This window comes from Dermacentor andersoni, chromosome 6 (assembly GCF_023375885.2).
Source record: "Dermacentor andersoni chromosome 6, qqDerAnde1_hic_scaffold, whole genome shotgun sequence".
Lineage (NCBI taxonomy): Eukaryota > Metazoa > Arthropoda > Arachnida > Ixodida > Ixodidae > Dermacentor > Dermacentor andersoni.
In genome coordinates, this window is record NC_092819.1 from 78,276,547 (window position 1) to 78,303,565 (window position 27,019).

The 27,019-nt window shown below is 46.6% G+C and overlaps 2 protein-coding genes across 3 annotated transcripts in view; both read right to left on the bottom strand.

The window, feature by feature from the left end:
• Window positions 1–11,290: 11,290 nt before the first annotated feature.
• On the bottom strand, window positions 11,291–20,972 carry LOC126522437 (uncharacterized). The gene is made up of 3 exons (XM_050171181.2): window positions 19,374–20,972; window positions 16,729–16,964; window positions 11,291–11,763 (listed from the first exon to the last, which is right to left on the bottom strand). Exons 1-3 carry the CDS (start codon window positions 20,133–20,135, stop codon window positions 11,373–11,375), a joined length of 1,389 nt encoding a protein of 462 aa, XP_050027138.1. The 5' UTR covers window positions 20,136–20,972; the 3' UTR covers window positions 11,291–11,372.
• Window positions 20,973–24,154: 3,182 nt separating this feature from the next.
• Window positions 24,155–27,019, bottom strand: part of LOC126522438 (N-acetylglucosamine-6-sulfatase-like) — a 38,238-nt gene continuing 35,373 nt past the window's right edge. For both annotated transcript variants that reach the window (XM_050171182.3, XM_055066409.2), the window contains exons 12-13: window positions 26,172–26,288; window positions 24,155–24,788 (exon numbers count right to left, since the gene is read on the bottom strand). In XM_050171182.3, the coding sequence (XP_050027139.1) occupies window positions 24,618–24,788; window positions 26,172–26,288 (288 nt within the window). In that variant the 3' untranslated portion in view covers window positions 24,155–24,617. The remainder of the gene's footprint in view (window positions 24,789–26,171; window positions 26,289–27,019) is intronic.

A 27,019-nucleotide genomic window follows, 5' to 3' on the forward strand; every position in this document is an offset into this window, starting at 1 on the left:
GTGCATATTTCGTGTGCTGATGGTGCAAACATTCTTAAATATGTACGAATCTCCTATTAGAGAAGATTGCAAAACATGTTCATTTCCCAGCCTGCATTATTCTTCAGAGCACAATGGCTTCGGTTTCATACACCACAGGTGGTCTTTGCACAAACATTGATTAAACTCCTAAATGCACATATCTGGGAGGTGCCAGCAATTTCTAATGAGCAAGAGAGTCTACAAATCATCTATTATGACATCTACCCAAACAATGCAAAACTTCTCTCTCACAATATATTAAATCGACTATTACAAGACCATTTATTGGGTTTAGGTATAATTCCAGTGATTGCAACAGATGCCTCAAAGCGTGGAGAAAAATCTGGAATTGGCATTTTCGCTCCTGCTCTAGACTGGTCATTCCCAATCAGCATTACAGACTACGTGTCCGTATTTCTGACTGAATGTCTAGCTGTAGTGTTAGCCTTACATAAACTAAATTTATCAGTATCGACGGTAGTCATAATAACAGATTCTTTATCTTTATGTTCATCGCTCACAACAAATAGTAGAATTAACCTTTTATGTACATTTCATTTTTAGTGCCTGCCCACATAAATTTAATTGGATTACTTTGGGTACCTGGAAATAATGGATTATTCATGAACAAATTGGCTGACAGTTTTGTGAGAGCGGCACTCCATGGCCCTGTACTGTCATTGCTTCCTACATCAACTTGCCTAACTACTGCTAGATTCAGGAAATATATGCAATTGCTCAAGACTTTTTGAACCCGGCTACAGATCATTTTTCAGAATATCGACACCTCCAATTCCCTTGGCACAAAAATTCCTCTCACACCTGAAAAACCAGTAGTTTTTACTCTATTGTGTTGTCGAACACCAATATTAAATTTTTATCGTCACTAAGCTGGTCGCGCACCCTCCCCTCTGTGCACCATCCATGGTGAATATGAGACAATAGATTTTTTTTTTCTTATTCTGCCGCCATTTTTCTTCTTTAAGGAAATACATTTTGCGATCAATGTTCAGTCAACTTGGTTTAAACTTTAACATTCTGAATATTGTTTCTCTAAGAGCCTCCTCTCTTGGCAACTGCCACAGGGATGTTTGCTCAGCTGTGGAGGAATTCATAGTTGTTTCAGGGCAATTCACTCAACCCTTTGAGGGTCGATTTTTTTCGCCATATGCAAATGCCCAGGGTCGATTTTTTTTATTGCAGATTCCGATTCTTCTTAGGGACTTCTTTCTAAAAAAAATTACCGTAATTTTTCTAGTAAAGTGAGAAGGGTTCTTTAACGTGCACTTAAATCTAAGTACACGGGTGCTTTTGCATTTCGCCCCCATTGAAATGCAGCCGCTGTGGCCGGGATTCAATCCCGTGACCTCGTGCTTAGCAGCCCAACACCATGGCCACTAAGTAACCACGGCGGGTCATTTCAGTGTCGTTTCGTTTGCTTTTCATGTTGCTGCACTGCAATTCTTCTTAAAGGGCCCCTGAAACGGTTCGGACAAATTTTGTAGACGCGTAGGGTACAGCTTAAGTAGAACATTCGCACCACAATTTAAGTGAGGCGTTACGTATTAATGGAGCTACACGCGATTAGAAGTTACCCTCCTCCCCAGCCATGCTTTTCCTCCTCAACTCGTTCGCCGAGCGAGTGGGGCTAAGCTCCGCCTTCACTGGTCTTGCGTCACGATGCGACGTCACATCGTCAACTTCCGGTTGTTTTGAAGCCCGCCCCCGCCCGCGCGAAACCTCTCCGCTAGCCGCTTGGCTGTCGACCCCAAGCGAGAGCTATCGAAGCAGCGTGCGTTGCGAGCATTCTGTCGTAGCGCCGAACGTGTCTGGTATTCCGTTAGCCACAGGCAAGCTGGTCATATCGGCAAATGACTGGAGGCATAAACTCAAGCTGATGAAGGAACTTTGGCGCAGACGTACGTGAGCGGCCTGATCGGTCTGCACGGTCCAGACACTTGTTGGCGCAGCGCTTAACCAGCCAAACAAAGCGCTAATATTGCTCTAGCGAAGTGTAAAACATTTTAAACATTTATAAAAACAACGTGTTGATGATTACACTCCTGCGAAAAATACGCACGAGCAGCAAAAAAGAATACGCTTCGTTGCTGCTACTGTGTATGGTTGAGCTCTATGCCACGAGGTGGCTGCACCATGCAGACCATTCACCTTTGCCCTTCTGTTCATCTCGGCTCATCCCGTTACGGCACAGTCAAGCGGCCAGACCCTGTCCCCTTGCGCTTACGTTTGCCTTAATACGGGACTCGCGAAACGCTAGTGCGTTAGTAATCTTCCGGTGTAAAGTGACAGCTACAAACGTGCAAATCCTGACGCCGATCGGATAGCGGCAGTCCGATGCGCAGCAGCCAGTTCGCTCGTACGCTGCCCTGCAGAGGGACACGATGTCACAGCTTGACATATTGCCAGTCGCTACGTTTGCAGTCCACAAGGCAACAAAGTCGAATCATAGTGCTCGCGAAAAGACTGAGACCAACTCTGACCGCGGAGCTCTCGTCAAAATGGAGTACGTTGTAACCACGGAGGAAGGAAACTAAGAGGAAGCTTTAGCTCGGGCCCAACTCCGACGCGGCCTATTCAAATACATGTAAAAACGCAAAAACGTTTTTCTGAGATAACCCCTGGACCGATTTTAATGAAGTTTGTTGCATTTGAGAGAGAAAGTTAAATTCTAGTGACTGTTGGAAGCGGAATTTTGATTTAGGGCTTGCATTTTGTTAAACGGATTTTCATAAATTCAGACGTTTGAAAAAAATAGAAGCACGAAGTTTACAAGATAATAGCTCTGCATCAAGAACAGATATCGCGATTCTGTAAACGGCATCCATTAGACCATTCAAAGCGGACAAATTTGATATGTCAGTTGGCATCTTACGTGAATTTGTTACGTTGTTTACAAAGGTTCTGCAAAAGTTGTAATTACACATTACTCCATTTTTTGAGGTTCATGTGTAACATATCAATTTTGTCCGCTTTAGATGTGCTATCAGGTACAATTCACAGAATTGCGATATCATTTTTTCTTGCGGAGTTACGCAGTTGTAAATTTGATAGTTTCGTTTTCTGAAAATTTGCGATTTTTGCCAAATTTTTATAAAAATTTCACGACCTAAATCGAAAATTCGAAACCAACAGTCACTAGATTTTAAGCTTTTCTTTTAAATGCAGCAAACCCCGTCAAATTTGGTGCAGTGGTTGCCGAGAAAAACGAATTCTCCTTTTACATGTATTTAGATAGGAGCACCCGAGCTAAAGCTTCCTCCTAAGGAGAGGCCCTACCCCCTCCGCGTGCTAGGAGAAAAGTGTGGCGGAAATGACGTAGTAGCTTCTCATTTTTTTGCTGCTTTTTTATTTTTTTTTGTTGTATGGCCACGCCTTTTGGGCCACAATGGCGGCGTTGTTATGGTTTTGAGCGCTCACACGTGTTGCTCTGGAAGGTTTCGGGCCGTGGCAAAGGCGCTGAGTGGGCGGGTTTGCGTTAGTCACCGTGTCTTGTTGCGCTGTGTTACCTGCACCGTGCTCTGCCAGATGTTGCGCGAGCGCGCGACACCACGCGCAGCGCGGCGTGGTTTCGCGAAAGATGTAAACAAGAGAGGAGGGTGGCCCAAAAGGCGGAGCATCGCCATGAGCAACGCCAAATTCCGGCTTCACTTTTGCTTCACAAAGAGTGACGTCAGGGCCTCTCCTTAGTTTCCTTCCTCCGTGGTTGTAACACAAGCAGACGACACTTGCTGTGTGCCGGAAGTGCTTAAGTGTACTGAAAAATTGTTCTTGTGCATTCTCTTTCTGCTACTTTCTCTTTATGAAAACAAATTAACTAACATTCCAACTATTACGAAGATCATTTGTTTACCATAAAGTTGGAAAAATTATCGATCACGCGCCTTGGTCAGCCAATCGGATACCTCGCCCCACTGACGTCATATGGGTTATTTCGGTCATATGGGTAGGGGCGGCTTAAAATTCCGCCGAGCAGTGCGCTGCGATCGGCAGCGATGTGTATTTTTAAAACCTTATAATAAATTACACGCTTTACGCAGAGCACTTAGATGTGTCAATTAATGATCAGAAGGACCTACTCTAACGACTCAGTACGCTTGTAGAAAATCGACAAAAGCGTTTCAGGGTCCCTTTAACAAAATTTTCGCGTTTGGTGATAAGCATTTTAATTTGGAGGAGGAAACGAATAGTCAAGGTTTCCAAGTAGGCGTAATTGCAGTGAATAGCGCATGCATTCATGATGATAAACTGAGAACACCTCTTTGGCATTATTGTACGTTACCACTAACACATGTTAACATGTGTTACCGACTATATTATAAATCAAAATAAAGATATTGTCGTTGTTGTCTGGAGGTAATATTGGAGATAATAAAGAGTGCACCCAACAAAAGACAAAGTGGGATAAAAATTACACAATCAAGAAACAATACCTTAGGCAACTTAAGCATAAAAAGAGTAAACAAAAATTAAGTACACCACGGTCGGTACCCTAGCAGCGTAATCTTCCGCACGCTTCAATGAACTTACGCATAGCAATAATAATCAACCCGCGACTCGTGCCTAATTGACAGGCACCTATGGACAATATGTTTATTGTTGATAATGTTGAACCCATATTACCACTCGGAAGTACTAGAAACATTGTGCGGAGGGAGGAGGTAGCCGCGGCAGGATAAACACAAATGGTCAATTGTTTCTGGTTCGTTACAAAAGAAGCAAATGTTAGTTAAAGATAAACCAGATCTGTGAAGGTACAGGTTTAGGCAGGGAACTCTACAACGAAAGCTTAATAAAATCATGTCGCATTGTCGTGAAAGACATAGCGTGATCAGAAAGAGATATCCATAATCCACGGGACTTTTAAGTGTCAAAAATAATCAGAGAAAGTTAGGGACGATTCATTACAATCTAGGAATTAAAGGTTCTTAAATATGGCTCCTATTATAAATGTTAGGAAATATTTAAAACTGAACCACTTAGTGACGACGATGCGAGTGAGTCAGTGGACTCAATCATGAAGATTCCGCTGTGACCGGGGAGGGGACCCTTAAATAACGGACTTCAGGCAAACTGTCCGCCACAGGGGTCAAAAATATACTCAGTAGGTGCGATTAGAAGTTAAATGCGTACACACCGAAAGCGCGCCGGTAACAATTATTACGTTAGATTTCTGAGGAGTCAATTTTCTGATGGCCAGGATAATTGCCGGAAATTCGACTAGAAATATCGGGGTGTAATCAGACTGACAGAGAGCAAAAGACTAGTTAAGCTGCGCAGAGAAGATGCCACCTCCGGCTTTCTCTAAGATTTTGGTTGCATCGCTGAAATAACAACATGAGAGTGGAATCGACCGAGATGAACTTGATAGAGACCTTCAAGTATACGCGCTGGTAGATATGTATTGCTTGTTTTGGAAAAAAATAACCGAGAATCAAAATATAAAAAATATGCACTTGGATGAATTATGTATACCAGAGTAACTTAAAAGTTTTGATAACAGAGCCTGAACAAAAATAACCTCAGGCCAGTGATAACGCCACCAAAATATTCTGAACATAGAATCAGGAGAAGCGTTGAAAACGAATCGCAAACGGGAGAGAGGTGCATCGCAGTGTTTCAGAAAAAGTCAGGACAGTTAGCTGCTTCAATCTGGAATCAAACAAATTATCAATAATCTGCTTAAATCTGGAATCAAGTTTATAAATCACTAGTAACGCCTACCTGTATATCTATTGCTGAACTGGTGCAACAAACCCATTGCACATTCTCCTTTACGAACATCTGCCTCGATCAGCTGCTGCCAGTAACTTGCAATATCCACTCAATTCGATAGTGAAGAGAAACAAGAACGGGATTGCGCAATGGAAAGACAAGCAACGAGCATTTACTCACATTAGGAGAAAACGACAGCCCTTCAAGCAAAGACTCGAGCTCAGAGAAATATGATTGTAAAATTTTGTACAAGGTATGGATGTCCCGCGATGAGAAGAAAAAGGCAACGTTATCGGCATAGAGATATTAGATTTGAAGAATCCTGCTGAACTGCGCTTCAAATCGTTACGTTATTAAGCTCCTTTCTATGTGCACTAGTGAGAACGGTCGGCAGCTTTGTAGCTGATGTTGTACCAGTCAAAAATAATCTTGAATTGCTATCGGCAGGACACTATTCCTACATATTAAAAATGGTTCCATAGAACCGGCACGCACCATTGCTATTGTTCTCGATGAAGATTACCGACGTACGCGACTACTCCCGAACAAATGACTACCATCCGCATCCACATGAGTAAACCAGCGCACTCGAAAAAAGAAAATACTGCACGTCCGGAGCGGTAAAGCGAGCCATATAAAGGGACACACACACAAAAAAAAAAAAAAAAAAAAACTCGCGCCATAGTCACGTAGAATCACGGAGGAAGGAAACTAAGGAGAGGCCCTGACGTCACTCTTTGTGAAGCAAAAGTGAAGCCGGAATTTGGCGTTGCTCATGGCGATGCTCCGCCTTTTGGGCCACCCTCCTCTCTTGTTTACATCTTTCGCGAAACCACGCCGCGCTGCGCGTGGTGTCGCGCGCGGAGCGCGCGCGCTCGCGCAACATCTGGCAGAGCAGGGTGCAGGTAACACAGCGCAACAAGACACGGTGACTAACGCAAACCCGCCCACTCAGCGCCTTTGCCACGGCCCGAAACCTACCAGAGCAACACGTGTGAGCGCTCAAAACCATAACAACGCCGCCATTGTGGCCCAAAAGGCGTGGCCATACAACAAAAAAAAATAAAAAAGCAGCAAAGAAATGAGAACCCACTACGTCATTTCCGCCACACTTTTCTCCTAGCGCGCGGAGGGGGTAGGGCCTCTCCTTAGTTTCCTTCCTCCGTGCGTAGAATGCTAATAGCCAATGGAGCAGGTTCACTTTCGTCCTAAAGTCGTTCAGCTAGTAAAATGGCCAAACTACAAGTCCGCTGCGTTATGAGCACACGCGGATAAATGCAACACAGCAAAGCAGCTGATAACACGCCAGGAAGTTTCAGTTTACTGTGTGCACCATGATACAGCTGCCGTGCCGAACGTGCGATGTGCGCGCCCTCGGTTAACGGACACCTCTCTCACCAAAGCCACGCCGCCGGTACGAAGTATGAATGCGTGGCGCACCACCAACGAATAATGGACCGAGAACGCACAATCTGTTATTATGGCGCACATAGCTTAATGGCAGAGCGCTCATACGCGCGGCATGGAGGTTTCTGAAAGCGTGTGAAGGACATGCTGTAAAATGGTTTTTTGGCGAAGTATAGGCATGCAGTGCGCGAACTGTGACTACGTTTACCTGAACAAAAGATGCATTTTAGAAAAGTGCTGGAAGGAGCATGTGTATGATGCGAAAACGAAAAGTGTCGTTGCGACGTACTTGCGGAGGGCGTGGCAGCCTCTAACTATGATAGTGGCCTTGGATAAGGCTTTCGTTATCGCCAAGAATCTGGATTTCACGTCAGTATCCGTGGTGCTTCCTGTCACACTACACAAAAGGCTGAATCGCAGCGATGGTATTATATTCCGTATGCGTACGCAAGATGCCTAGTTCGAATTTCTAGCACTTAGTGCTTGCAAACAAAGCCTCCGTACAAATGAGTGAGAGCTCTTATCAATCACATTATAACCACGTTGAAGGGGAGCCGAAATTCATTATATTCATTAGTGCCCTTCACTGTAATGCATGCGTAATGAAGTGCGCAATTTTGAATTTGCATAGAAGACGGCTAGTGGCCCGTAGAAGAGCTACATGGACACGTGCACTGAACAGAAAACAGCAAAATAAATTTCGCCGTCTTCAACACACAACTTAGCATCTGACGCGATTGCGTTTTCTGTTTCAATGTGATGGTCTTTCGTTTCCACTTTCAGTTGGCTTCTCTCTATAGCTAGCATCACGAAATGGGGGCGCGGTTGAATAGGTTGCACGCTACGACGCCAACGACGTTTGTTGCGTTCGAGAAGCACGTGTCACACAAGGAGGCGTGGTCTCGGAGATTGCACCGGTACAATCTCTGAGGCCACGCCTAGCTGCACTAGCCTGCGCGGTGCTGAAGTTGGAGAAATTGCGATGGCTATATGAACCTCTGCTTATGCGCAGCTACGCGCAGGTGAGAAGGAACAGTGTTCGACGGCGCATTCAACGCAAATACCTAAAAATTTTGGCACCGAATATGTGCCGAACCCCGCGGAATGCGATTGGCTCGTCAAAAGTCGGGCATTTTTTGTTTCGGAGACAAATCAAGTTCTGCAAATCTATTGGCAGGATAATTTTGCTTAGTTGAAAGGAGGTTTTAAAACGTGTATATCTACGGAGATTTTGACGGGGATTTCACTTTGTTACATCCGATAATCGTTATGTCCCATTTCGTTATATCGAAGTTTCACTGTATGAAGTATTTGTTAATATCTTGTCTTACCTTCTAGCTACAGCTGACAAATCTGAGGTCAAGCAACACTAGGAACAAGCTACATTGTCTGCAGGTGCATCAGCCTGTGGAACTGTCTAAGCCAGCTTCCTGAATCATGAAGTGATCAATGTGAGATAACACAGTCACAAAGCAAATCTCCAGAAGGTGCATTAGAAAAATTTTGCTTATGCAGTGGTGTTATTCATTTGATTTATTAAACATTCTTCGAAACCTTTGGCCACTTCAACGCTTCATTTGTTGATTAATCATTCTTTATGTTAAGCGTGGCTTTAACATGTGTTGTCACTTTTGTGGCCTTGCCTATATTTCAATGGCGCTATGGTGGGTTGTAAGAAATGGGCCATGGCATTGGTTCTGTCGGTGCAGCCAAACTTTTCAATATTGTGAGGATTAGGAACATTCCCATTGATTGGTCCATTTAGCGTGTCAGGAGGCACTCAATTCCTTTATCACTAATGCTATAGTATATTGTGTTCCCAAATTCATGTGTATGCCAAACATCCATGTAAGAAAAACTTCTGTGATATCTGCTGGAGTCCTTGATATTATTCCGTCCGCAAATCTCGAACAATGCTGACAAGGTAAGGAAAATGATCTTGGATCTTGCCAGACCATCGCGTATGTGCAGTCTATGCGTTTCTAGCCAGATCACTGAATCTCATCATCATTTCGTTGCACAGTTGATCTGGAAGGAAACCGAAAATTCATTGCAATGCTATGAATTAAGTTTAGCGTCAAGAGACTACTTAAAATGTCACCTTTGTCCTAGTACTTCCCCTAACAATAGTGTTCCCATGGTAAATTGACAAGTTTGGTAGGTGTTTGTCATTTTTGCAACTACTCCCTAGCCCAATGAACAAGTGGTACTTTTCGACACAATATTAAAATGCTGATGCTTGCAATGAATGTTAAGCATTCCTGACTAGAAGTGCCGCCATTTTTTGAAAATTTTGAATGGCTTGTATGCATGTTATCTTCGGGCCTGAAATGACCTGCCACTCAAGAAATTGCTGTACTAAATTATAGGGCTACGTTACACAAATATTGAATAGAACGTATCGTACCTTGCTCGTCAAGTCCGTTTAGACTGTTGGGAAAACATTTTGGGGCGGCTACACAACGTCTCGCAAAATTTCTTGCAGCGGCTATAAGACGTTTTTCAAAACATCTCATAGCCGTTTCTAAAACGGCTACAAAGCGTCTTGCAAAACGTCTTATAGCTATTTTTTAAACGGCTACAAGATGTCTTGCAAAACGTCTTATATACCTTATTTGGCGGCGAATTAGACGGTCGTCACGACGGCTCCAAGATGTTTTAAGACAACCGACAAAGTTTTAGTAAGACGTCTTCAAGAAGTCTTAAATATCTTGCCAAGACATCTTGAAGATTTCTTGTAAACGTTTATATTGATTTTCAAGACGTCTTGGCGATCTTCCCAAGACGTCTTGTAGACGGCGAATAGACCAATGTGTGTTCAGTGAGTAAGGTGGCATCAGATAATTCCGTTGTGGTAGCTTCTACAAATTCTTACGTAGGACGCTTCAATATCTTAGGAGCAGGACATTGCGAAGGAAAGCGTGCTTTGAGTCCCTTCGCGATAATACCTAGGGAATCTACTGTGTTCTTAGGGGACAGTATACAGCATAATGTTACCATACGGACTGCTGGAAAGATTTCTTGCTCCGTAAATGGAGGCGGAGACACGACCATTTCTTTTTCTTCTAACGAGTCTATCGTTTTTTTTCCCAGTAGTATCATTTGTATTCATTCACCTCAGCGCACAAACAGAGCATGACGTCAGTCATTGGCTTTAACTAGAGCACAAGATGCTAGACACGGTATTCTTCACTGCGGCATCGGCGGAGTGGGCGAAACGTGGAATCGTCGACTCGCAATCTGTGAGTCTCGAATTCGAATTCTTTGTTTATAAAGTTCTGGCAATATATCTTGGAATTCTAGTGACTGACACCGGCAAAGCCCACAGTTGGGAGCGAGCCCATAAAAGCTATCCCTATGAGTCCTGAAGACCAGCATCGCCTGGTGAGCAGGGCCACGCTATCAGCTCAGGCCCACGGCATCCTGAACTAGGGACGCCGGCCACCTCGCACGATTTTACCGTCGGCTCATTTCTACTAATAAAGTTTATTCCTCCTCCTCCTATGAGTCCCTCGACGGCGTAGCGTATTCGTAGTTATGGGGCGTAAAACCCTATCAATTCGGTTATCATCGAACATGTGAATAAACGCAGCGCGGATCTCAACGAAAATCACCATTGCAAATAACGTGGCTATACTGCGGCCATGCGTGCGTCAACTGCTGTTCCATATAAGCTCCTCAACTACGCCGTCGGCACCATTACGATACGAACTTTTCAACTTGAGATTCTTCTGTTGTCTATCAACTGTTGTAATCTGGAAGCCGGCTGGCTGCGAACGCGCGCATACTATGAAGCCCACAGTTAATTTGACGTGCATCTGTTAGTAGAATAAGGCAACGATAAACAAGTTTTGCGGCAGCATTTGGTAGGCTGTTACATTTGTATATCTAAACAAATTCGCAAGAGGAACGCACCAGGCTGCAGGTCAAACTGAAAAGAAATAGCGTTTCATTTATTTGTATAGGGCCCATGAACACGCACGTTCCGTGACCCTAGATTGGCGTTGAATATCGCCGCTACAACCTATGGTAAACTCCCGTGACATGGTTGGGGGCTGAAATAGAGTCGAACTGATCCGACCCGACCCCGACGAGCCAACATCCACGCGCACAGAGCTACATGCAAAAGTTTAAACAAAGGAAACATCACGGTTCGTTTATTTGCAAAGTACCGCTAACGCCGTTGTTCTGCAAAGTTTGACGCTCAGGATTCACAAAACGTCCGGTGGTGAACTCCCGCACACGCGGCTGCAGTTCGAGAGTGAGTCGAACCGATTCGATCCGACGAGGCAAAGTCGACTCAGCAGGGTGGGCTTCCATGCCCTGACGCACCGGGCGTTGCCCCGGGCGTTCATGTCCGCGAAGTACGGGTACCGGATGTGGCGAATGTCGCACGTGACAGCGACCGGGGCTCGACAGCGGCTGCGTTTAAGCGCCGAGGCACCTTCTAGCCCACGGCGCGATTCCAGGCACATCCTGGAGCACTCGTTGCGGGACCTGAACGCCCGGCCACCACGGGAAGACGGGCAGTCACCAAACGGCAAGTTCCACCGGACGCAGCGAGCACCGTCGAAGAACCACCACTCTTCGACCACGTCTCGCCTGCAGTCAATGGCCGAGAGCGTATTCAGCGTATACGCATGACGGCAAGCTGCATGAGCGTCTGACAAGTTTAAACAGCATGCCGTGGACGAGCCACGAACTGGTCCATGCCGTTCGTCCACCGCTGCCCTCGAGGCAGCGAGAACTCGTCTGTGCAAATAAAGCAACTTCCTTTTCCTAAACCGAACCGATTTCGTCACGCTACTTCACTCAGCCATGCTCGTGGTGACGCCGCTGTCTACTGCTCGATAAACCGTGCGGCTGAAGCAGTTGCTGTTGGCAGAAGCATCGCTATCCGCGAGCGTTTCTTCCGTGACTGCGCAACCACGCTAAATAGCTACGCTGACCTTATGCACCCCCTACCGTTTCGGCCATCACCTTCCTGGTTGACGAGCTACGCAGGTTATATACCTCGTGAGCGAGAGCGCGAGTTCGAGCGGCCGGCACAACGCAATGTGACCGCTCCGGCGCATCTGGAAGTGTGTGAGCAAGAAGTTGGCGTGCTGAATGTTACCATTTCATAGAAAAATACGTGCTGTGCCGCTCTCCCCCTTGCGAGCCCCCTTTCGGTGAGTGTCTTGCTGCACTTATTAAGAAAGCTTGCACGGATGTACGCCAGTGTCTTGCTGTGCTTATTAAGAAAGCTTGCACGGATGTATGTAGTTGCATAGGCATCGAGAAATGCGTCTGTATAGAGCATATGAGCTCTACCTTCTATCAGCCGGAAATCAAAGCGCAACAGGTCAGCGTAGAGTCTCCAATACTAGTTGGGTGACGCAAGACTTCGACGGCTGTTTGGCTTTCGTGCTTAGTATAAATCTATAGGTTACTGTTTGGAAGCCAACCCAATTACTCAGGACGGAATATATTAACAGAAGTCGTCAAGAGTGCGAAGCTGGGCCGCTGGAGTAATTGGTTGTCGAAATCTCGTCGCGGTAGCCCAGGTGCTATGGCGTCGCGCTGCTAAACTCGAGGTTGCGGGTTCAATTCCGACCGCGGTGGCCGCACTCCCAAGGAGGACGAAATGTAAGAACGCTCATGTACATGAGAATCAGCTGCACGCTAATCCTTTGTGTGCTAAGCTGGCGAGCCTCCCTCTACACGGCATTTCCTCCAAAATATGCCAATGACGAGTTTCAATCGTCGAGGGATTTCCTTTCGTCTACTGAGCGCTAAGGATGAGTGGCTATGATTTCATAAATTTAGTCTGAGTATTGCCCTGTTAAACGACACCGGCTTCCGAGAAAACTTTTTTTTTTTTTTGAGGCCTAAACGAAGTCGAACGTCATTCGCCCTAGATTTTAAACATGGCGGCGCAGGGTGAGGCGCATGCAGTGACGAATGCCGCCTTTGTGATTGCCGGAACTATGGTGCTTTTTCTTTTTTAACTTTTTTGACCTTAAGCAAACAATTAGACTTGGAAACCTCTAGTGAGTCGTGGTCGGAGTTTCAACTTAGTACTAAAAATTGCGAAGGAGATTTGGAGAATCTAGTGACCTGAATCACTTGGACACGGCTGTGCAAAAAAAAAAAAAAAAGAAAGAGATGCTTTGCTGCAGGCGCATCTGCGTTTTGCTTTCCTCGGCGCGCCAGCAATAACGCGTCACATACTTATGCTTCAAGAAATATCACTCTTCATATAGAGTTCTCTTGTGGTTTTGCTTTTCTGAAATTCACAAACATTACCAAATAACTGACAGTAAGGTTCAAGCAAATATAACAAATGTACTGCTGATATTGCAATAATGAAAACTGTTTACAATGAATCAGACAAAGAAGAAGTCGGTAAATTTGGTGGTTTTCTGAAGAAAAAATACAAGTTGGCAGGGAAAGGGCTAAAGCACCCCCAGCATGGTCAAAATTATACAGGAGCCCCCCCCCCTCCTGAACGGAGGGCCTCATAATCATATCGTGCTTTTGGGATGTAAGACCACATAATTTTTCTAACATCGCGAACAGTGCAGAGGCCATGGACAAAAGATATACACAGTTGCTGCTTTTTACCAGGAATTGCAGAATTTCAGAAATTATTAGCCTATATGAGTAGTGGTACGGATCGTGTAAAAATAATTTTACAGACTAAGGTCTTATAGTCCGATGACTGCAAGAGGAACCAGTGATGAAAAGTTCAGATTCAAAATACGTGGGTAAGTGACAAGAAAACAAAAGTAACGCTTATGTAGCAGTAGCTACAACAAAATACGACAAAATAGTAGCTATAAGAAAAACAGCGATGAATACATAAAAAAAAAAAAAAAAACACACATAATACAGATTAATAAGGGCTGGACATCATAAAAAATTAAGATGACAAAAGCAAATAAATTCAGAGCTTTTTTAAATGTATAATGGTTGACAACGACTTTAGGTTGTGTGGCAAAAAGTTTCAGAATGAGATGGCTGTAAATGACGAGGCTATTATGCTGTAATTAGTGCGAACTTTTGGTAATAATAAACTTGATTCCGACGCGAAACGCGTTGTTAATGTTTTCTGATAAGTCGTTTTTAATAAGTTCGAAAAGTTGACGATTTATTATTTTAAAAGGCAAGCAGGTACAATTGAAACAACTTCCTAAGAGATAACATGTTGTATAGCCTAAGTAATGCAACAGCATTAGAAAGCCGAGGGCTTGAGATAATGATACGGATAGCCTGGTTTTGGATGTGTTGCGCCGATGAAATGTGTCACTGATGGGTTCCCCCAGGTAGCTATACCGCAGTTCAAATGACTGTGGATGAAGGAAACGTAGAGAGATAATGCATTAGTCGAAAGAAATACGGCGTAGCTTTAATTAGTGCACGAATACGACTAGGACCTTTGTTCTTGACGTCGATCATATTCAAACCAAAATTAAGAATTACGTCAAAACCCAATCCGAGAAATGAAAGCGAGTCACTAACCGAGATAATATTAAGACCTAGCGCCAGAAATACCAGAGTGAATATCGGCTTTTGAAAGGATCTGCAAATCATTCGTTTATATTTAAAAGGGTTTATAATTAGATAATTATTCTTGCATCCAATTAACAGCTCCATTCAGTACAGAGTTCAGGGGTTAGAGACGGAACCGGTTTCTCTCTACAAGTTACCGTACTTGTCATCAGCATATAACACGCAGAACTTAAAACGTCAAGGGGCGTATGTGTCCAAGCATCCTCGACAGCTGATCGGACACAACACGTCTGCGGTTTGAATCCCGGCCACGGGTGGCTGCATGTCGATAAAAGCGTGCCAAAGAAGTACGGGAGACATAGTAAACTGCTCGATGAATTTTTCGCTCAACGCGTCGACCTGCCCTCCCACCTTTGTAAAGAGCCCTGTATACGGGATATGCGTGGGTAAAGCGGTAAAGTTCATGCTCAAGTTCGCCCTCTCTCTCTCTCTCTCTCTCTGTCCTAAGGCCTGTGATCCTTCACTTTCGCAACCGCGTTTATAGTACAGGCGCAATTAACCCTTTGAGGGTCGAATTATTTTGAAGAAAACTTTCCCGGGTGGTCAAATTATTTTATTGCGGATATTGAATGTACAAGATGTATAAAGTCGGGAATAAATAGTAAAAAAAATTAGGGAACAGTATTTTGGTGTCGGCATCACTCAGAACTGCAATATGTTCAATAGTATTTTAGAGTGTGGTACTCCTTGAAACACGAGTCTCCGCGCAGCCGCAGAGAGCGAGAATACCTCATGAGCGGCGGTGATAAACGAGCTAAGAGCCGTGCCAATCAAGATAGAAATCAACTTCCGCCGCCCCCGCGATAGCGTGCCGACAAAGATAAAAATCACGTTTCACGCGCCTCCGTTGCGGCGGAACCGAAACCGCGAAAGCGCGTTGCCGCTGAGAGCGAGAATACCTCGCGAGCGGCGGTTATAAACAAGCTAAGAGCAGCGCCAATCAAGATAGAAATCAACTTCCACAGAATTTGCAAGAGAGTGCCGACAAAGAGAAAAATTACGTTTCGCGCGCCTCCGTTGCGATCACGCGGCGAAACCGAAACCGCAAAAGGGGTGTGGCCGCAGTCTGCGCGACGCGCTGAAGCTTGAAGTCAGTTCTGTTTATCTCCCCAAGAAGGTAGCACAAATTTCAAACGCTTCTTGTAAGACCTAAGAGGTGGCAGCACCTCCCAGTAAGCGTGCATCGTCATTATGGCGCGAAATTTCAAACGGAGGGTCGAAACCGTACCCGTACGGCAAAGACCTTGCGGGACAGAAAACCGCCGCCGTACATGTACGGCAAAAACCGTCAAAGGGTTAATCTCGACCCCCGTCGCTATTTGTTGACGTGGCCCGCGCAGGGGCTACTGGTTCCTGACGGGGCAGCCGACGACATAACACGAAGCCATGACAGGCGAACACTGGCGGCAGGCATGCGATAACAAGCTGGGCGTTATCGCGGTCGCTCATTCTGTCAGTTCCCGCTGCCAGCGAGATAAAAATGGCTGCCACTTACAAGCGCTGCAGGGTCTAATCTGAATCAGCGTGCCAATCTGCGCCCAGTTCGCACGTGTCCCGTGTCCATATCGCTCAGCTCCAGCTTCTCGATAACGCCTCGTGTGGCGGCCAAGCCGTCTCCCTTCGTTTCGCGCGCGTAAGTCAGGGCCTATGCCGTTTGGCAGTGATTACCACGCATCATTGTACGAAGCGACTTGCATTTTCGGTGCATCGTGACTCGGTCGATTACCTACGCACGTCGGCTGCTCTTCTTATATCGGTACTCTGCTCGTTCTGCAGAAAATACGTTGGTTTTATTTCTCGCTCACACTCCGCACGCAATGCTAATACTCGACGTGTGGTCTCTTTAATTTGGATTTTGCATACAGTACTTATTGCAGGAAGAAATAATGGGAACGTGAGAGGGGAGGGGGGGGGGGGGTCGACCACACCCTTCGCCCCTCTTTAGAGCCGCCCTTGCTTTGACTGCGTTTCGCCGGCTACGTAGTCCGCGCAGTAACTTCGTGAGTATCTCACCGCGAGCAGTCGGTGAAGAGCACGCTCTCGAAGCAGCGTTCGCGTGGCGGGTCCCGGGCGCAGCTGTCTAGACAAGTGCCCAGGTTCGGGAACCGGTTGGCGCCACGGTTGCAGACGCGCACGTGGTCTCGCTCGCTCCAGGCGCACGAGCGAGACCGGCCGCTGTAGTAGGCCTCGCGTCTCCCGTGCTCGCAGTACGTGTAGAAGCGGCGGCCGCACCTACGGTCCGCGGGCCTCTGCATCCGTGGAATGCGATGATTAAGTTCACGATAGCTGCGGTTTTAAAGCGAAACATTTTCTTTCTGTCTTTTCCGCCTATCTTGCGGATAGTATAGCAGTAATTGTCTGCTTCTTTAAAAAAAGAAAAAGGCACGAAGAAAAGGAAAGTAAGGACATTACTGTTGAATGGTGGCCGCACGGTGACTGTTTAGCTACATAGGCTGACATCTGATGGCAGTGGGGGTGGGGTTGAAAGGAGAGACAAGGATAGGCGATAGAGTAGGCGGAAGTTAAAAAATTTAAATTATGGGGTTTTACGTGCCAAAACCACTTTCTGATTATGAGGCACGCCGTAGTGGAGGACTCCGGAAATTTCGACCACCTGGGGTTCTTTAACGTGCACCTAAATCAAAGTACACGGGTTTTCGCATTTCGCCCCCATCGAAATGCCGCCGCCGTGGCCGGGATTCGATCCCGCGCCCTCGTGCTCAGCATCCTGACACCATAGCCACTGAGCAACCACGGCGGGTAAGGCGGAAGTTAAATATCTGCACCATATATGAGGAAAATGTGTAATAAATAAATAAATAAATAAACATCTATGTAAACATGAAGAGCCATAGTTCGCGTGTGTTATCACTTCGGTGGAGTGTTTGGAAACCCAGCCCCGCACCGTGGCACTGTTTAGTTCATGTATAGGGCTGCCATGATGCGAGGCACGAGGTGATTGACGAAGCGGCGGCTGGTGCATTTAAAACTAATCAGAAATGAGGAAATATAAGCCAATATAAAAATTTTCCCATTGCGTAGCGCGGGTAAACTGTGTACTAAAATGTTTCGGGTTGCGGAAACAACTGCGGGCCGCGTGTGAGGCATTTGATGAACACCATCAGGTTGCGCTAGCGGCTCCTAAGCGAGCGTAGGCAAGCGACTGAAAGCGGGTTGCAAGATATGAGTCAGCAGTCAGTGGTGACTTCTTGTAGAGTGCCGCGGCAATATCCCAGTTTCGCTTCAGCGTGTGCTTCTTGTTTTTCGCATAGAAAGTTTCCTAGTGACGTGTTTATCAGCACAGTGCGTTATATTCTGCTAATCCTGTAACTGAAGTCAATGTTGCATAAAAATTGGCAGTGGCTTAGCTCGGCTATGCAAGGTTATACGTAGCGAAAGCTAAGGCATAGCATGGTTAGCCTTGGTTAATACTGATTGCAAGTCTAGGTTAGTCTGATTGTCTAGCTATGTTGCGGCGTTTAGCCAGTCGTTCGGCGCGCTGTTCGTCTGTTTCCTGGGCGATTCGTTTCCTCTTCATCTCGTTCCGATGTCGATTCCAGGCCTCCTCCTGCTTATCAGAATTGTCGCCGTCCATACTGCCGCCTCAACTGTGGTTGCGGCGCACGCGAGCTCTCCTTTTCAATCCTCCGACATGTTATCAGGCATGCGACGCAGCTGGCGAAGCGAGCGGAGGCGAGCGCAACGACGAGGAACGCGGTGTGACGTCATACCAAACGGCGGAAGCGGAAAGGCGTGACCTATGGCGCTGTGCAGCGGCGGAACACCTGTGGCTCGGTGCTACTAGTGGCGCATGCGCAGTAGTGACTAGGGAGCGAGAGAGAGAAATATCCGCGGTGAGGCGCGCATTGTGACGTCATGTGCCTCCTCGGAGCACCGCCACGGCGAAATCGCAAGTTCGCGGCCAGTAAAGCTTTCGCTTTAAAAAGTCTCAGTTTCGCTCGAAAGGCAAAGCAACGATTGCGATAGCAAATTAGCAGACAGCTATATAAAGTAAGGATAGTAGATATCGGCCGTATAAACTCGTAAACATTCGCTTACTAACTTAATTAGCAAGCATGGTGCCACGACCGCACAGCCAAACAAACACATCTCACTCGATGAGCGATGACACTCGCTGTCAAAGCGATGGCGTGAGGAAGAGAGGCAGCAGCAGCGAGCGAATTGACCTTCGTGCAGTTTCTCGCTTCAACGCGAACTAAGTGGCGACAACACAGCTCACACGAAGTTATGAGCCCCTGGCGCATCTAGACTCTGTACTCAACGCAGGTCGCATTCAACATAGAGCTCGCACAGCCGCGTTCAGCCGCGTCATCCCATAGTCTCTTATTTAAGTTATATAGGAGGCTATGGCCATACGCAGCCACCGCCGGTGTAGAACTCCCCTCTCCTGCTACCCGGGTGCCTTGCGCGCGGTGGAAGACCGCGCGGTTCTTTCCCTTGCGCGCAACAGATCAAGCCACCATCCTCGGCTCACTTTCGCAAGCTTCCACCCGCACTTACAGCACGGCCCACGGCCACGGTGTTATCTCACTTGGACTTTACACGGAACATCACGGTGACGCCGACGGCGACGACGGCGGTGGAAATGCACTTATAATTGCTATCGCAATAATAGACGACGTATTTTCAGCGCATACCGTTTCATTTTCGATGCCCAGGCGGTGTGCAGGTGGCGTCCTCGTCTCGGTCTTCTCTGGGTTCGACGTCTTCACTTTTGTGACGACGTCTCGAAGCTTGGCCACCCCTTTAGTCCCAATCCTGGCCACAGCTTCTTTCGCCTCAATCGACGCGGCAATCCTGTTGCCAACCGCCAGGGTAATCTGCTCCACCTCGCGCGGAAGGGGCGAAGCTTCTTTCCGATACACCCCCGTCGGCCGTTCAGCGGTCAGCGCCAGGGTGATCACAGCGGCAACCAGCGCGGCCACCAGCACCCCGATGCCGAAGCTCTGCAACCACGGCTGCTGCGGGCTGTCGCGTTCGTCTCTGTCCCCGTCTCGCAGCTCGTGCGCCTTCGACATAGCGTAGCAAAGTTCAACGCGTGCCTTGCCCGGCGGCGGCCCTTGGGAATAGCTCGGCACCGCTGGGCCTTCCGGGACCAACCTCGCGTGCGGGGGCTGTGGCCCTTGGCATAGACGCGACGCCGACGCACCCGTAGGCGCGATGTTGGGCTCGCGTTCGACGTGGTCGCGGCCGAACCGGAAGTCGTACCTGGCATCGCGAGACCACAGTGCTGGCCGCGGTTCCTCTCTTGCCCACCAGACGGTCGGCTCGGAAGTGTACCCGCCCGTGCACTCGGTGACGTCCTCAGTGCTGGACTCGAGGAAGGAGACTCGACGAATCTTTCGCCTCTCATAGTCCACGAGGCGTGGCGGTCTTCGGATTTTGGACGTCGCTATCATGGCTCAGAGTCGAAAGGTCGGGGACTGCGAACTTATAAGGCGGCTGCGCTTCGTTGCAAAGTGTCGCCGTCTTCTTCCTGCTCGTTTGGATTTCTGGCACGCTCACGCGAGCGCGCGCGCCGCGTTACGTTTTCGTCGTTCGAACATTATCTCTACTTAAACGTAAATTTAGAGAATTTCCATAGCTGCGTTGCGGTAAATGTGCAGTGCATCAGAAGAAAAGTAAAATGCCAGCTACCATGGATGTCTGGCGATGAATGAGAGGTAGGCAAATGAGAAGCTTACAGTACTGCACTTTTTATTCAGGGCTCTCGCCATAGTTGGCGGCGCTGGTTAGCCCTCCCACCTCTCACGCCACCATATTGCCAACAGCCTGGATAACACGCTCAACACCCGGTTACGTCCACAGCCAGAGCGATGTGCTGACACGCGGTGCGGCATGCTGTTGCGTGGCCTCTTTATATGCGCAAATAATAAATCACACGCTACTAGATGCGAGATGCAGGACCCGTACAGGAGTAAGCTATGTTTCGGTTATGAGGGAATTTTTTTTTTTGTTGAAAAAGGGAAGTGTAGTGTCCCGGCCAATAGTATTGTTCCTACATCGGAATTTCGGGAAAGCGCTACAGTAAGACGGCTTGGACACAGGTTCGCAATTACGAATGGGCCATTCGCGGCCCAACGTTTGCTGTACCAATAAGCTACTCCAAACGGCTACGCAATTTTCAGTCATTGCTTATTGTGAGCTTTTTCACTGGCTCTACTCTCTAGCTATCAAGGAAATATCTTCAGTAAAGAAAATAAAATGTTAGCAGTAAAAAAAAATCCGTGATACATATGTACGTATATATTGTCGGAGACAGCGGGGCCCCTCAGTCCTAGCCCGCAGGCCTGAGTCCTGGCCGGCAGCGTCCAGCCATGGCTTGCATGTTGTTGTTGTTGCCTCAAAACATGGCTCACACCCACACGGGAAATCAGCCACACTAGCCTCATGCATCGGATAAAATACCAAAAGAGGGTGAAGGCATACATTTAAAACGAAGCATTAGGCAACTAAATGCTAACAGAAATTTCTTGAAGGTCTATACATACATTTTGGATAAAATGAAATGAAAAATAAAAAAATAGAGTAAAGCGTCCCACAGTCGGTACTCTAGCAGCGGATCTTTCCTGACGCTTCGATGAACTTGTGTACAGCAGTAATGACTGACCCATGGCTTGTGCCTAATTGACAGGCGCCAAAGGACAAGATGTTTGGTGTAGTAAGCGCTAAACCCCGTTTACTAGTTGGAAATAAGAGGAAGATTCTGTGGAGGGAGCAGACGCAGCGGCAAAAAATAAATAAATGGTCCATAGTTTCTGGTTCATTGCAAAAAGAGAAACCAGATTTATTAAGGTAAAAATTTAAGCGGGGAATTCTACAGCGGAAGCTTGTTAAGGTCACCTCGCATTGTCGTGAAAGGCTTTTGCTCGTGTTCCATCAGAAATTTAGATGGATGGATGGATGGATGGATGGAAAAACTTTATTGAGGTCCATCGGAACGAGCACTAGCACCTAGCGGGAAGCTACCACGTCGGGTCAGAAAGGCTTACAGCCTCTCCGCCACGTCGCGGGCCCGTTGGACGGCGAATAATTGGGCTTCAAAATCGGGACTGCGTAGGGCAGCCTCCCACTAGGACGATGTAACGTCTTCGGCGCCCCGTCGCAAATAATTTGCAGAAAGTAGGGATGAATTGTTACAATTTAAAAATAAGAGACGTTTAAATCTAGCTCCTTTTATAAAATCTAAATAAGGAAGAATATTTAATACTGGGCCCTTTATTGACGAGGATGCGAGCGAGTCGCCTGATTCGCTTGAAAAGATTCCGCTATGACCTGGGAGCCAGACAAAGCGGACTTTAGATAAATTTTTCGGGAAAGCGTCGGAAATATACTCAGAAGGTGTGACCGATTATTAGAATTTAAGTGTGTACAAACCGAAACAGCATCGGTAACAACTATTACTTTAGAATTCCGTGGACCCAATTTTCTCATGGCTAGAACAGTTGCCAGAAATGCCGCAAGTAATATTGGGGTATAATCAGCGAGGCGGAGAGCGAAAGACCAGTTAAGCTGATTTGAAAAGATGCCAACTCCGGCCATCTCTAAATTCTTGTATGCCACCGCTCCCCCCTTCCTCGTCCTCTTTTCTTCAAGCACTATAGTCTAGATTTTGTGGGCAACGGTGCCAGTTCCCACAATATACGTATATATATATATCTCTATGAACAAGAAGAAAGGAAACCGAGGGGCCATAAGAAGCCAACAAACAAAGACACCAAGGACAACATAGGTGAAATTACTTGTAATTACTAGGTGAATTAGAGAAATGATAAATTAATGCAAATGAAAAGGGATGAAAAGACAACTGGCCACAGGTGGCATGCGAACCCGCGTCTTCGCATTGCGCGTGCGATGCTCTTACCAAATGAGCTACCGCGGCGGCGTCGTTTTCCCATCCATACTCTGTGGTATTTATGTTTTACTACTAGAACTAACCCTGGAAGTGTTAGCCAGCGCCACCACTCACAAACCTTGGCGGCGGATGGGGAACATCCTGTCTGACGCAGGCGTCACTAGTACGTGATCTATTTGGCCGGTAACAGGTCAATAAGCCTACACATGCTGCATGAAGGCATCAATGTTGCCGGATTCGAGACCGTCGTAATGCAATGAACGAGGAAAAAGGGAACAGAGGGGCCCGATTTTTACTAATCATATCTTAAGAAGCCAACAAACAAAGACGCCAATGACAACATACGGGAAATTGCGTGTACTAACTAATTGAATTAAAGAAATGATAATGGGAATGAAAGTGCACCATGGATGAAACAATTACTGGCTCTCTCGTAATCGAGAGTAGATGCAAGCACGAAGTGACAACTGGCAAAGCAGATTGGTGGGATGTGGTACTAGCCACAATATCCAATTGGGTGTAGTGCATGTTCGCAACGGCACATCCCACAACACCCCACCCTACCACACTGCATGCACCACGCCATACTGTGCACTGGTCCATGTGTACGCTGCCCAGCTAAAAGAAGAAAACCGGCTGAAGGCGGCACGACAAGCAGCTAAGGACGCCATGGAGACAGAGCTCACTGCCCAGCTAGAAGAAAAAAAGCGCCTGAAGGAGGCGCCACGCAGCGTGGCGCCATCTCTTGAGGGGACGCAAAACCCGCGCCGCACAACTCACGGACCGCTGGCGCTCAACACAGACAACCATGTCTCAGCGCCAAAAGATGACAATGAAGTGTACGGTAGGCAACCTAAAAAATTTGGTGCAGCTAAAGAAAAAACACATTGTATATATATTTCCGATGGTTATAGTTTCGAGCCTGGTTCCCCAAACGCAGAAGCGCGATAATTGGAAGACGCTTAAGCTTTGCTTTTAAGAGTGGAAAGCGATAGCAATCAAGGATCCCCTAACTGCTTCTCGTGCTTGCCAGCAAATGCAGCTTATGTAACTTAACGTTTACCGGGAGACGCTGGTGGCGAACGCTATGCACAAAGGCGAACTTTCTGGTAGAAACGTGGCCTCTTGCATGGGCCGATCCCGGAGGTTGTGCACAGCCGCGGCAAAAAAAAAAAAAACATAATTTTTCAAGTTTCGGTTATTGTTTCGCACTTTTAATATCTAAGTCTGAGAAGACTTAACATAAGATACATGCGCTGTCGGTGTCTTATTTCGTGACATTTGTTTGTGGGCTGTCATTCTCAAAATTACGAGGAATAAATTGTCAAGAATGTAAGACAAAGTACGAGCGACCTTAGCGATAGAATGGCGTGGCAATATAACCCGCATATACCGCATGTCGCATAGCAAGGCGTGGCATATACATATACCTAAATATATACGGAAACTGTCGCTCACAGGCAACTCCGCCGACACTAACACCGGATTTTCTGCGACACAGCTTAATCGCATTAATAATGAGACGCACGTGGGTCACTTTTCTTGTGATAACAACAATGAGTCTTGTACTCTCCACTGATGTTTTATTGCTTTTTTCTCTTAATTATACATGGGCGCCTCTCGCAGCTCTTCAGTAAGAATTCGCTTTCACCAGCACAAAACTGCTACAAAGCTTCTCTGGCTTATGTGCAAACATCTAAATTTCTTGACTGATTGGCTGTTATATACCGCACACTTCCATAAATTTTCTGCTGGTTGGATTCATTGCGCAGTGCCGTATAACCACAATAAAGAAACAAAAGTTTGACCCAGCGTGGTTCAGGCACCCACTATGGGTCTCCTATAGTCTGTGCATGATGAAAATCGCCCAAGCGTGTTCCTGGACGGATGGACGCTATTCGGGAAACAGTTCACAAAGCTCCGGGGGAAGAATTACGCGCCTGCATCCCAGCGCAAGCGCGGGACCTTGTTTCGGCAGCGCACGTTCAACCGGTGCAGAGCTCGTTCGTGGCGATGGCTTGTGGTTCTACCGCGACGACGACTTCCAGCAGTTTACGTAGCACGACTCCTGCCGGCAGAATCGGAGCTCACTGAGGCACATTCGCCCGTCGTCGCGACGGAGCGCGCCGTGGTCCGACAAGAACAGGTTTTTAAGCTCGTAGGGGTCTTCCGTCAAGTTGTAGCTCTCCACGAAACTCTGCAGCCGAAAAGAAAGGAAAAGTAACGTTACTGCAGATCCTTAGCAATTGTCACTGCCTGCAGTATAGCCCAGTGTGCGGTGCACTAGGATAATAAAACGTTATGTTTTATCATCATCATCATCATCATCATCAGCCTGGTTATGCCCACTGCAGGGCAAAGGCCTCTCCCATACTTCTCCAACTACCCCGGTCATGTACTATTTGTGGCCACGTTGTCCCTGCAAACTTCTTAATCTCATCCGCCCACCTAACTTTCTGCCGCCCTCTGCTACGCTTTCCTTCCCTTGGAATCCATTCCGTAACTCTTAATGACCAACGGTTATCTTCCCTCCTCATTACGTGCCCGGCCCATGCCCATTTCTTTTTCTTGATTTCAACTAAGATATAATTAATTCGCGTTTGTTTCCTCACCCAATCTGCTCTTTTCTTATCCCTTAACGTTATACCAATCATTCTTCTTTCCATAGCTCGTTGCGTCATCCTCAATTTAAGTAGAACCTTTTTCGTAAGCCTCCAGGTCTCTGCCCCGTACGTGAGTACTGGTAAGACACAGCTGTTATAAACTTTTCTACTACATAAACTTTTCTATAAAGTTTATGTTTTATGCGATGGTTTAAACATCATTAGTATATCGGTTTGGCTACTGCATGAGGTGTTCATTGAAGAGTATTTGCACTTATTTTGTTGGAAAATTTTGCTGGCTAGCGGAGAGAATTAAGGCCAGTGTTTTTGTGTTCTAAATTCAAGCCGGAGCTCGAGAGCCGGCACGTTAATGCATATGTGTGTCGTGACAGATTTCGAAGTACTTTTGCGCGTTTGGGCCGTGTTTTCCTCTATGTTTTTACTACGGCAAAGTAATTTTCCAAACTCACTTGGCCGAATCCTTTAATGTCTGTGAAACTACTTCAATGCAATCACTCTTTATCTTCGAACAATTAAGGATTTCCAAACAAATTATGTCAAAATTGGTGGCGATACCGAGAGCTACCACAGGAACGTCAAAATGGCGGCATCACTCGCTTTTAGGTTCTCCTGCCTTTCGGTTTTACCATATTTCTAATGACGGCGTGATGATTTTGATATTTTAGAAGAGTAACTTATGAATCCAGCCTAACTAATATCGCCGTCATCGTTAAATCAGCTGCGAAAGATATCACAGATATAACGAGAATTTGTCTGCTTCAACCTTGAATATATATATATATATATATATATATTTATCGAATGGTACAATTTAAACATTGTGCGAATGTCTTGCTTGATAGTTTACTGTTCCTTTTTTCCCATTCTGCGCACGGACGCTGGATGCTTTTACAATTGGCAAAATTCAGTTCATAAACTGACGGCACCTTTCTGACGGCATTATGGCACCTACCCACCTCCTCATCATCGAATGTACAGAGCTTGGTGTTGGCTTCTGCAGATATGTGCCTCGTGCAGAGGTACGTGTTGTTTTTGGAGTCTTGACACTCGCACTCGATATCCGGGTCACAGCCCTAGAAGGGGAAAAAAAAAGCGAGTTTCACATTTTGAGTCGGTGCGCGCACATTGGGGCCTTTCAACGTAAAAGGACCTGTTCAGTGTTGTTTGCCTCGAAGGCCTCGCGTTCACCAGCGTTAGTCTAACCCCCGCATTGAGAAATGCATCATATCTTGAAGTCCATATGCTTCACTTGATCTAAATGACACCTGGCGTGAGCGTGACAACGACGTCCGTTGCGTTTCCTTCGGCGCGTTCGCGACAGGAGTCATTGTGAAGCATGGGATTCAAGTTACGATGCGTCTACGAATACGGGATTGAGTCTCCACAAAGCACACAAACAGCTCATCCCTCAAGACCCGCGGTCACACAGGGCCGACACGGCGCCGACGCCAACAAGATGCCGACGGCGATGATCAGCCAACTATATAGTGGGCGGACTGCTCAGCAGTGTCGGCAGGTGTGCGAGTTGGGAGACCGACCATCTTAAAACGCGTCAAACAGCGCACAGTGCACGACAAAAAGAACCAGAATGAACGGACAAGACAGCGGCTGGATTCGCAACTGCATTTTTATTTGAAAAAAAAAAAAGAAGAAGTATTCATATTCATATGTACACATACCAGCGCACCACCGTGTGACAACGAATGACACTATCTAAACAGAAAAGGAGCAAGACATTCTTGTTTGAAAGTCACGCTATCACATTTTTTTTTTTTTTTTTTGCTGGTCTACCGAAAATGACAAT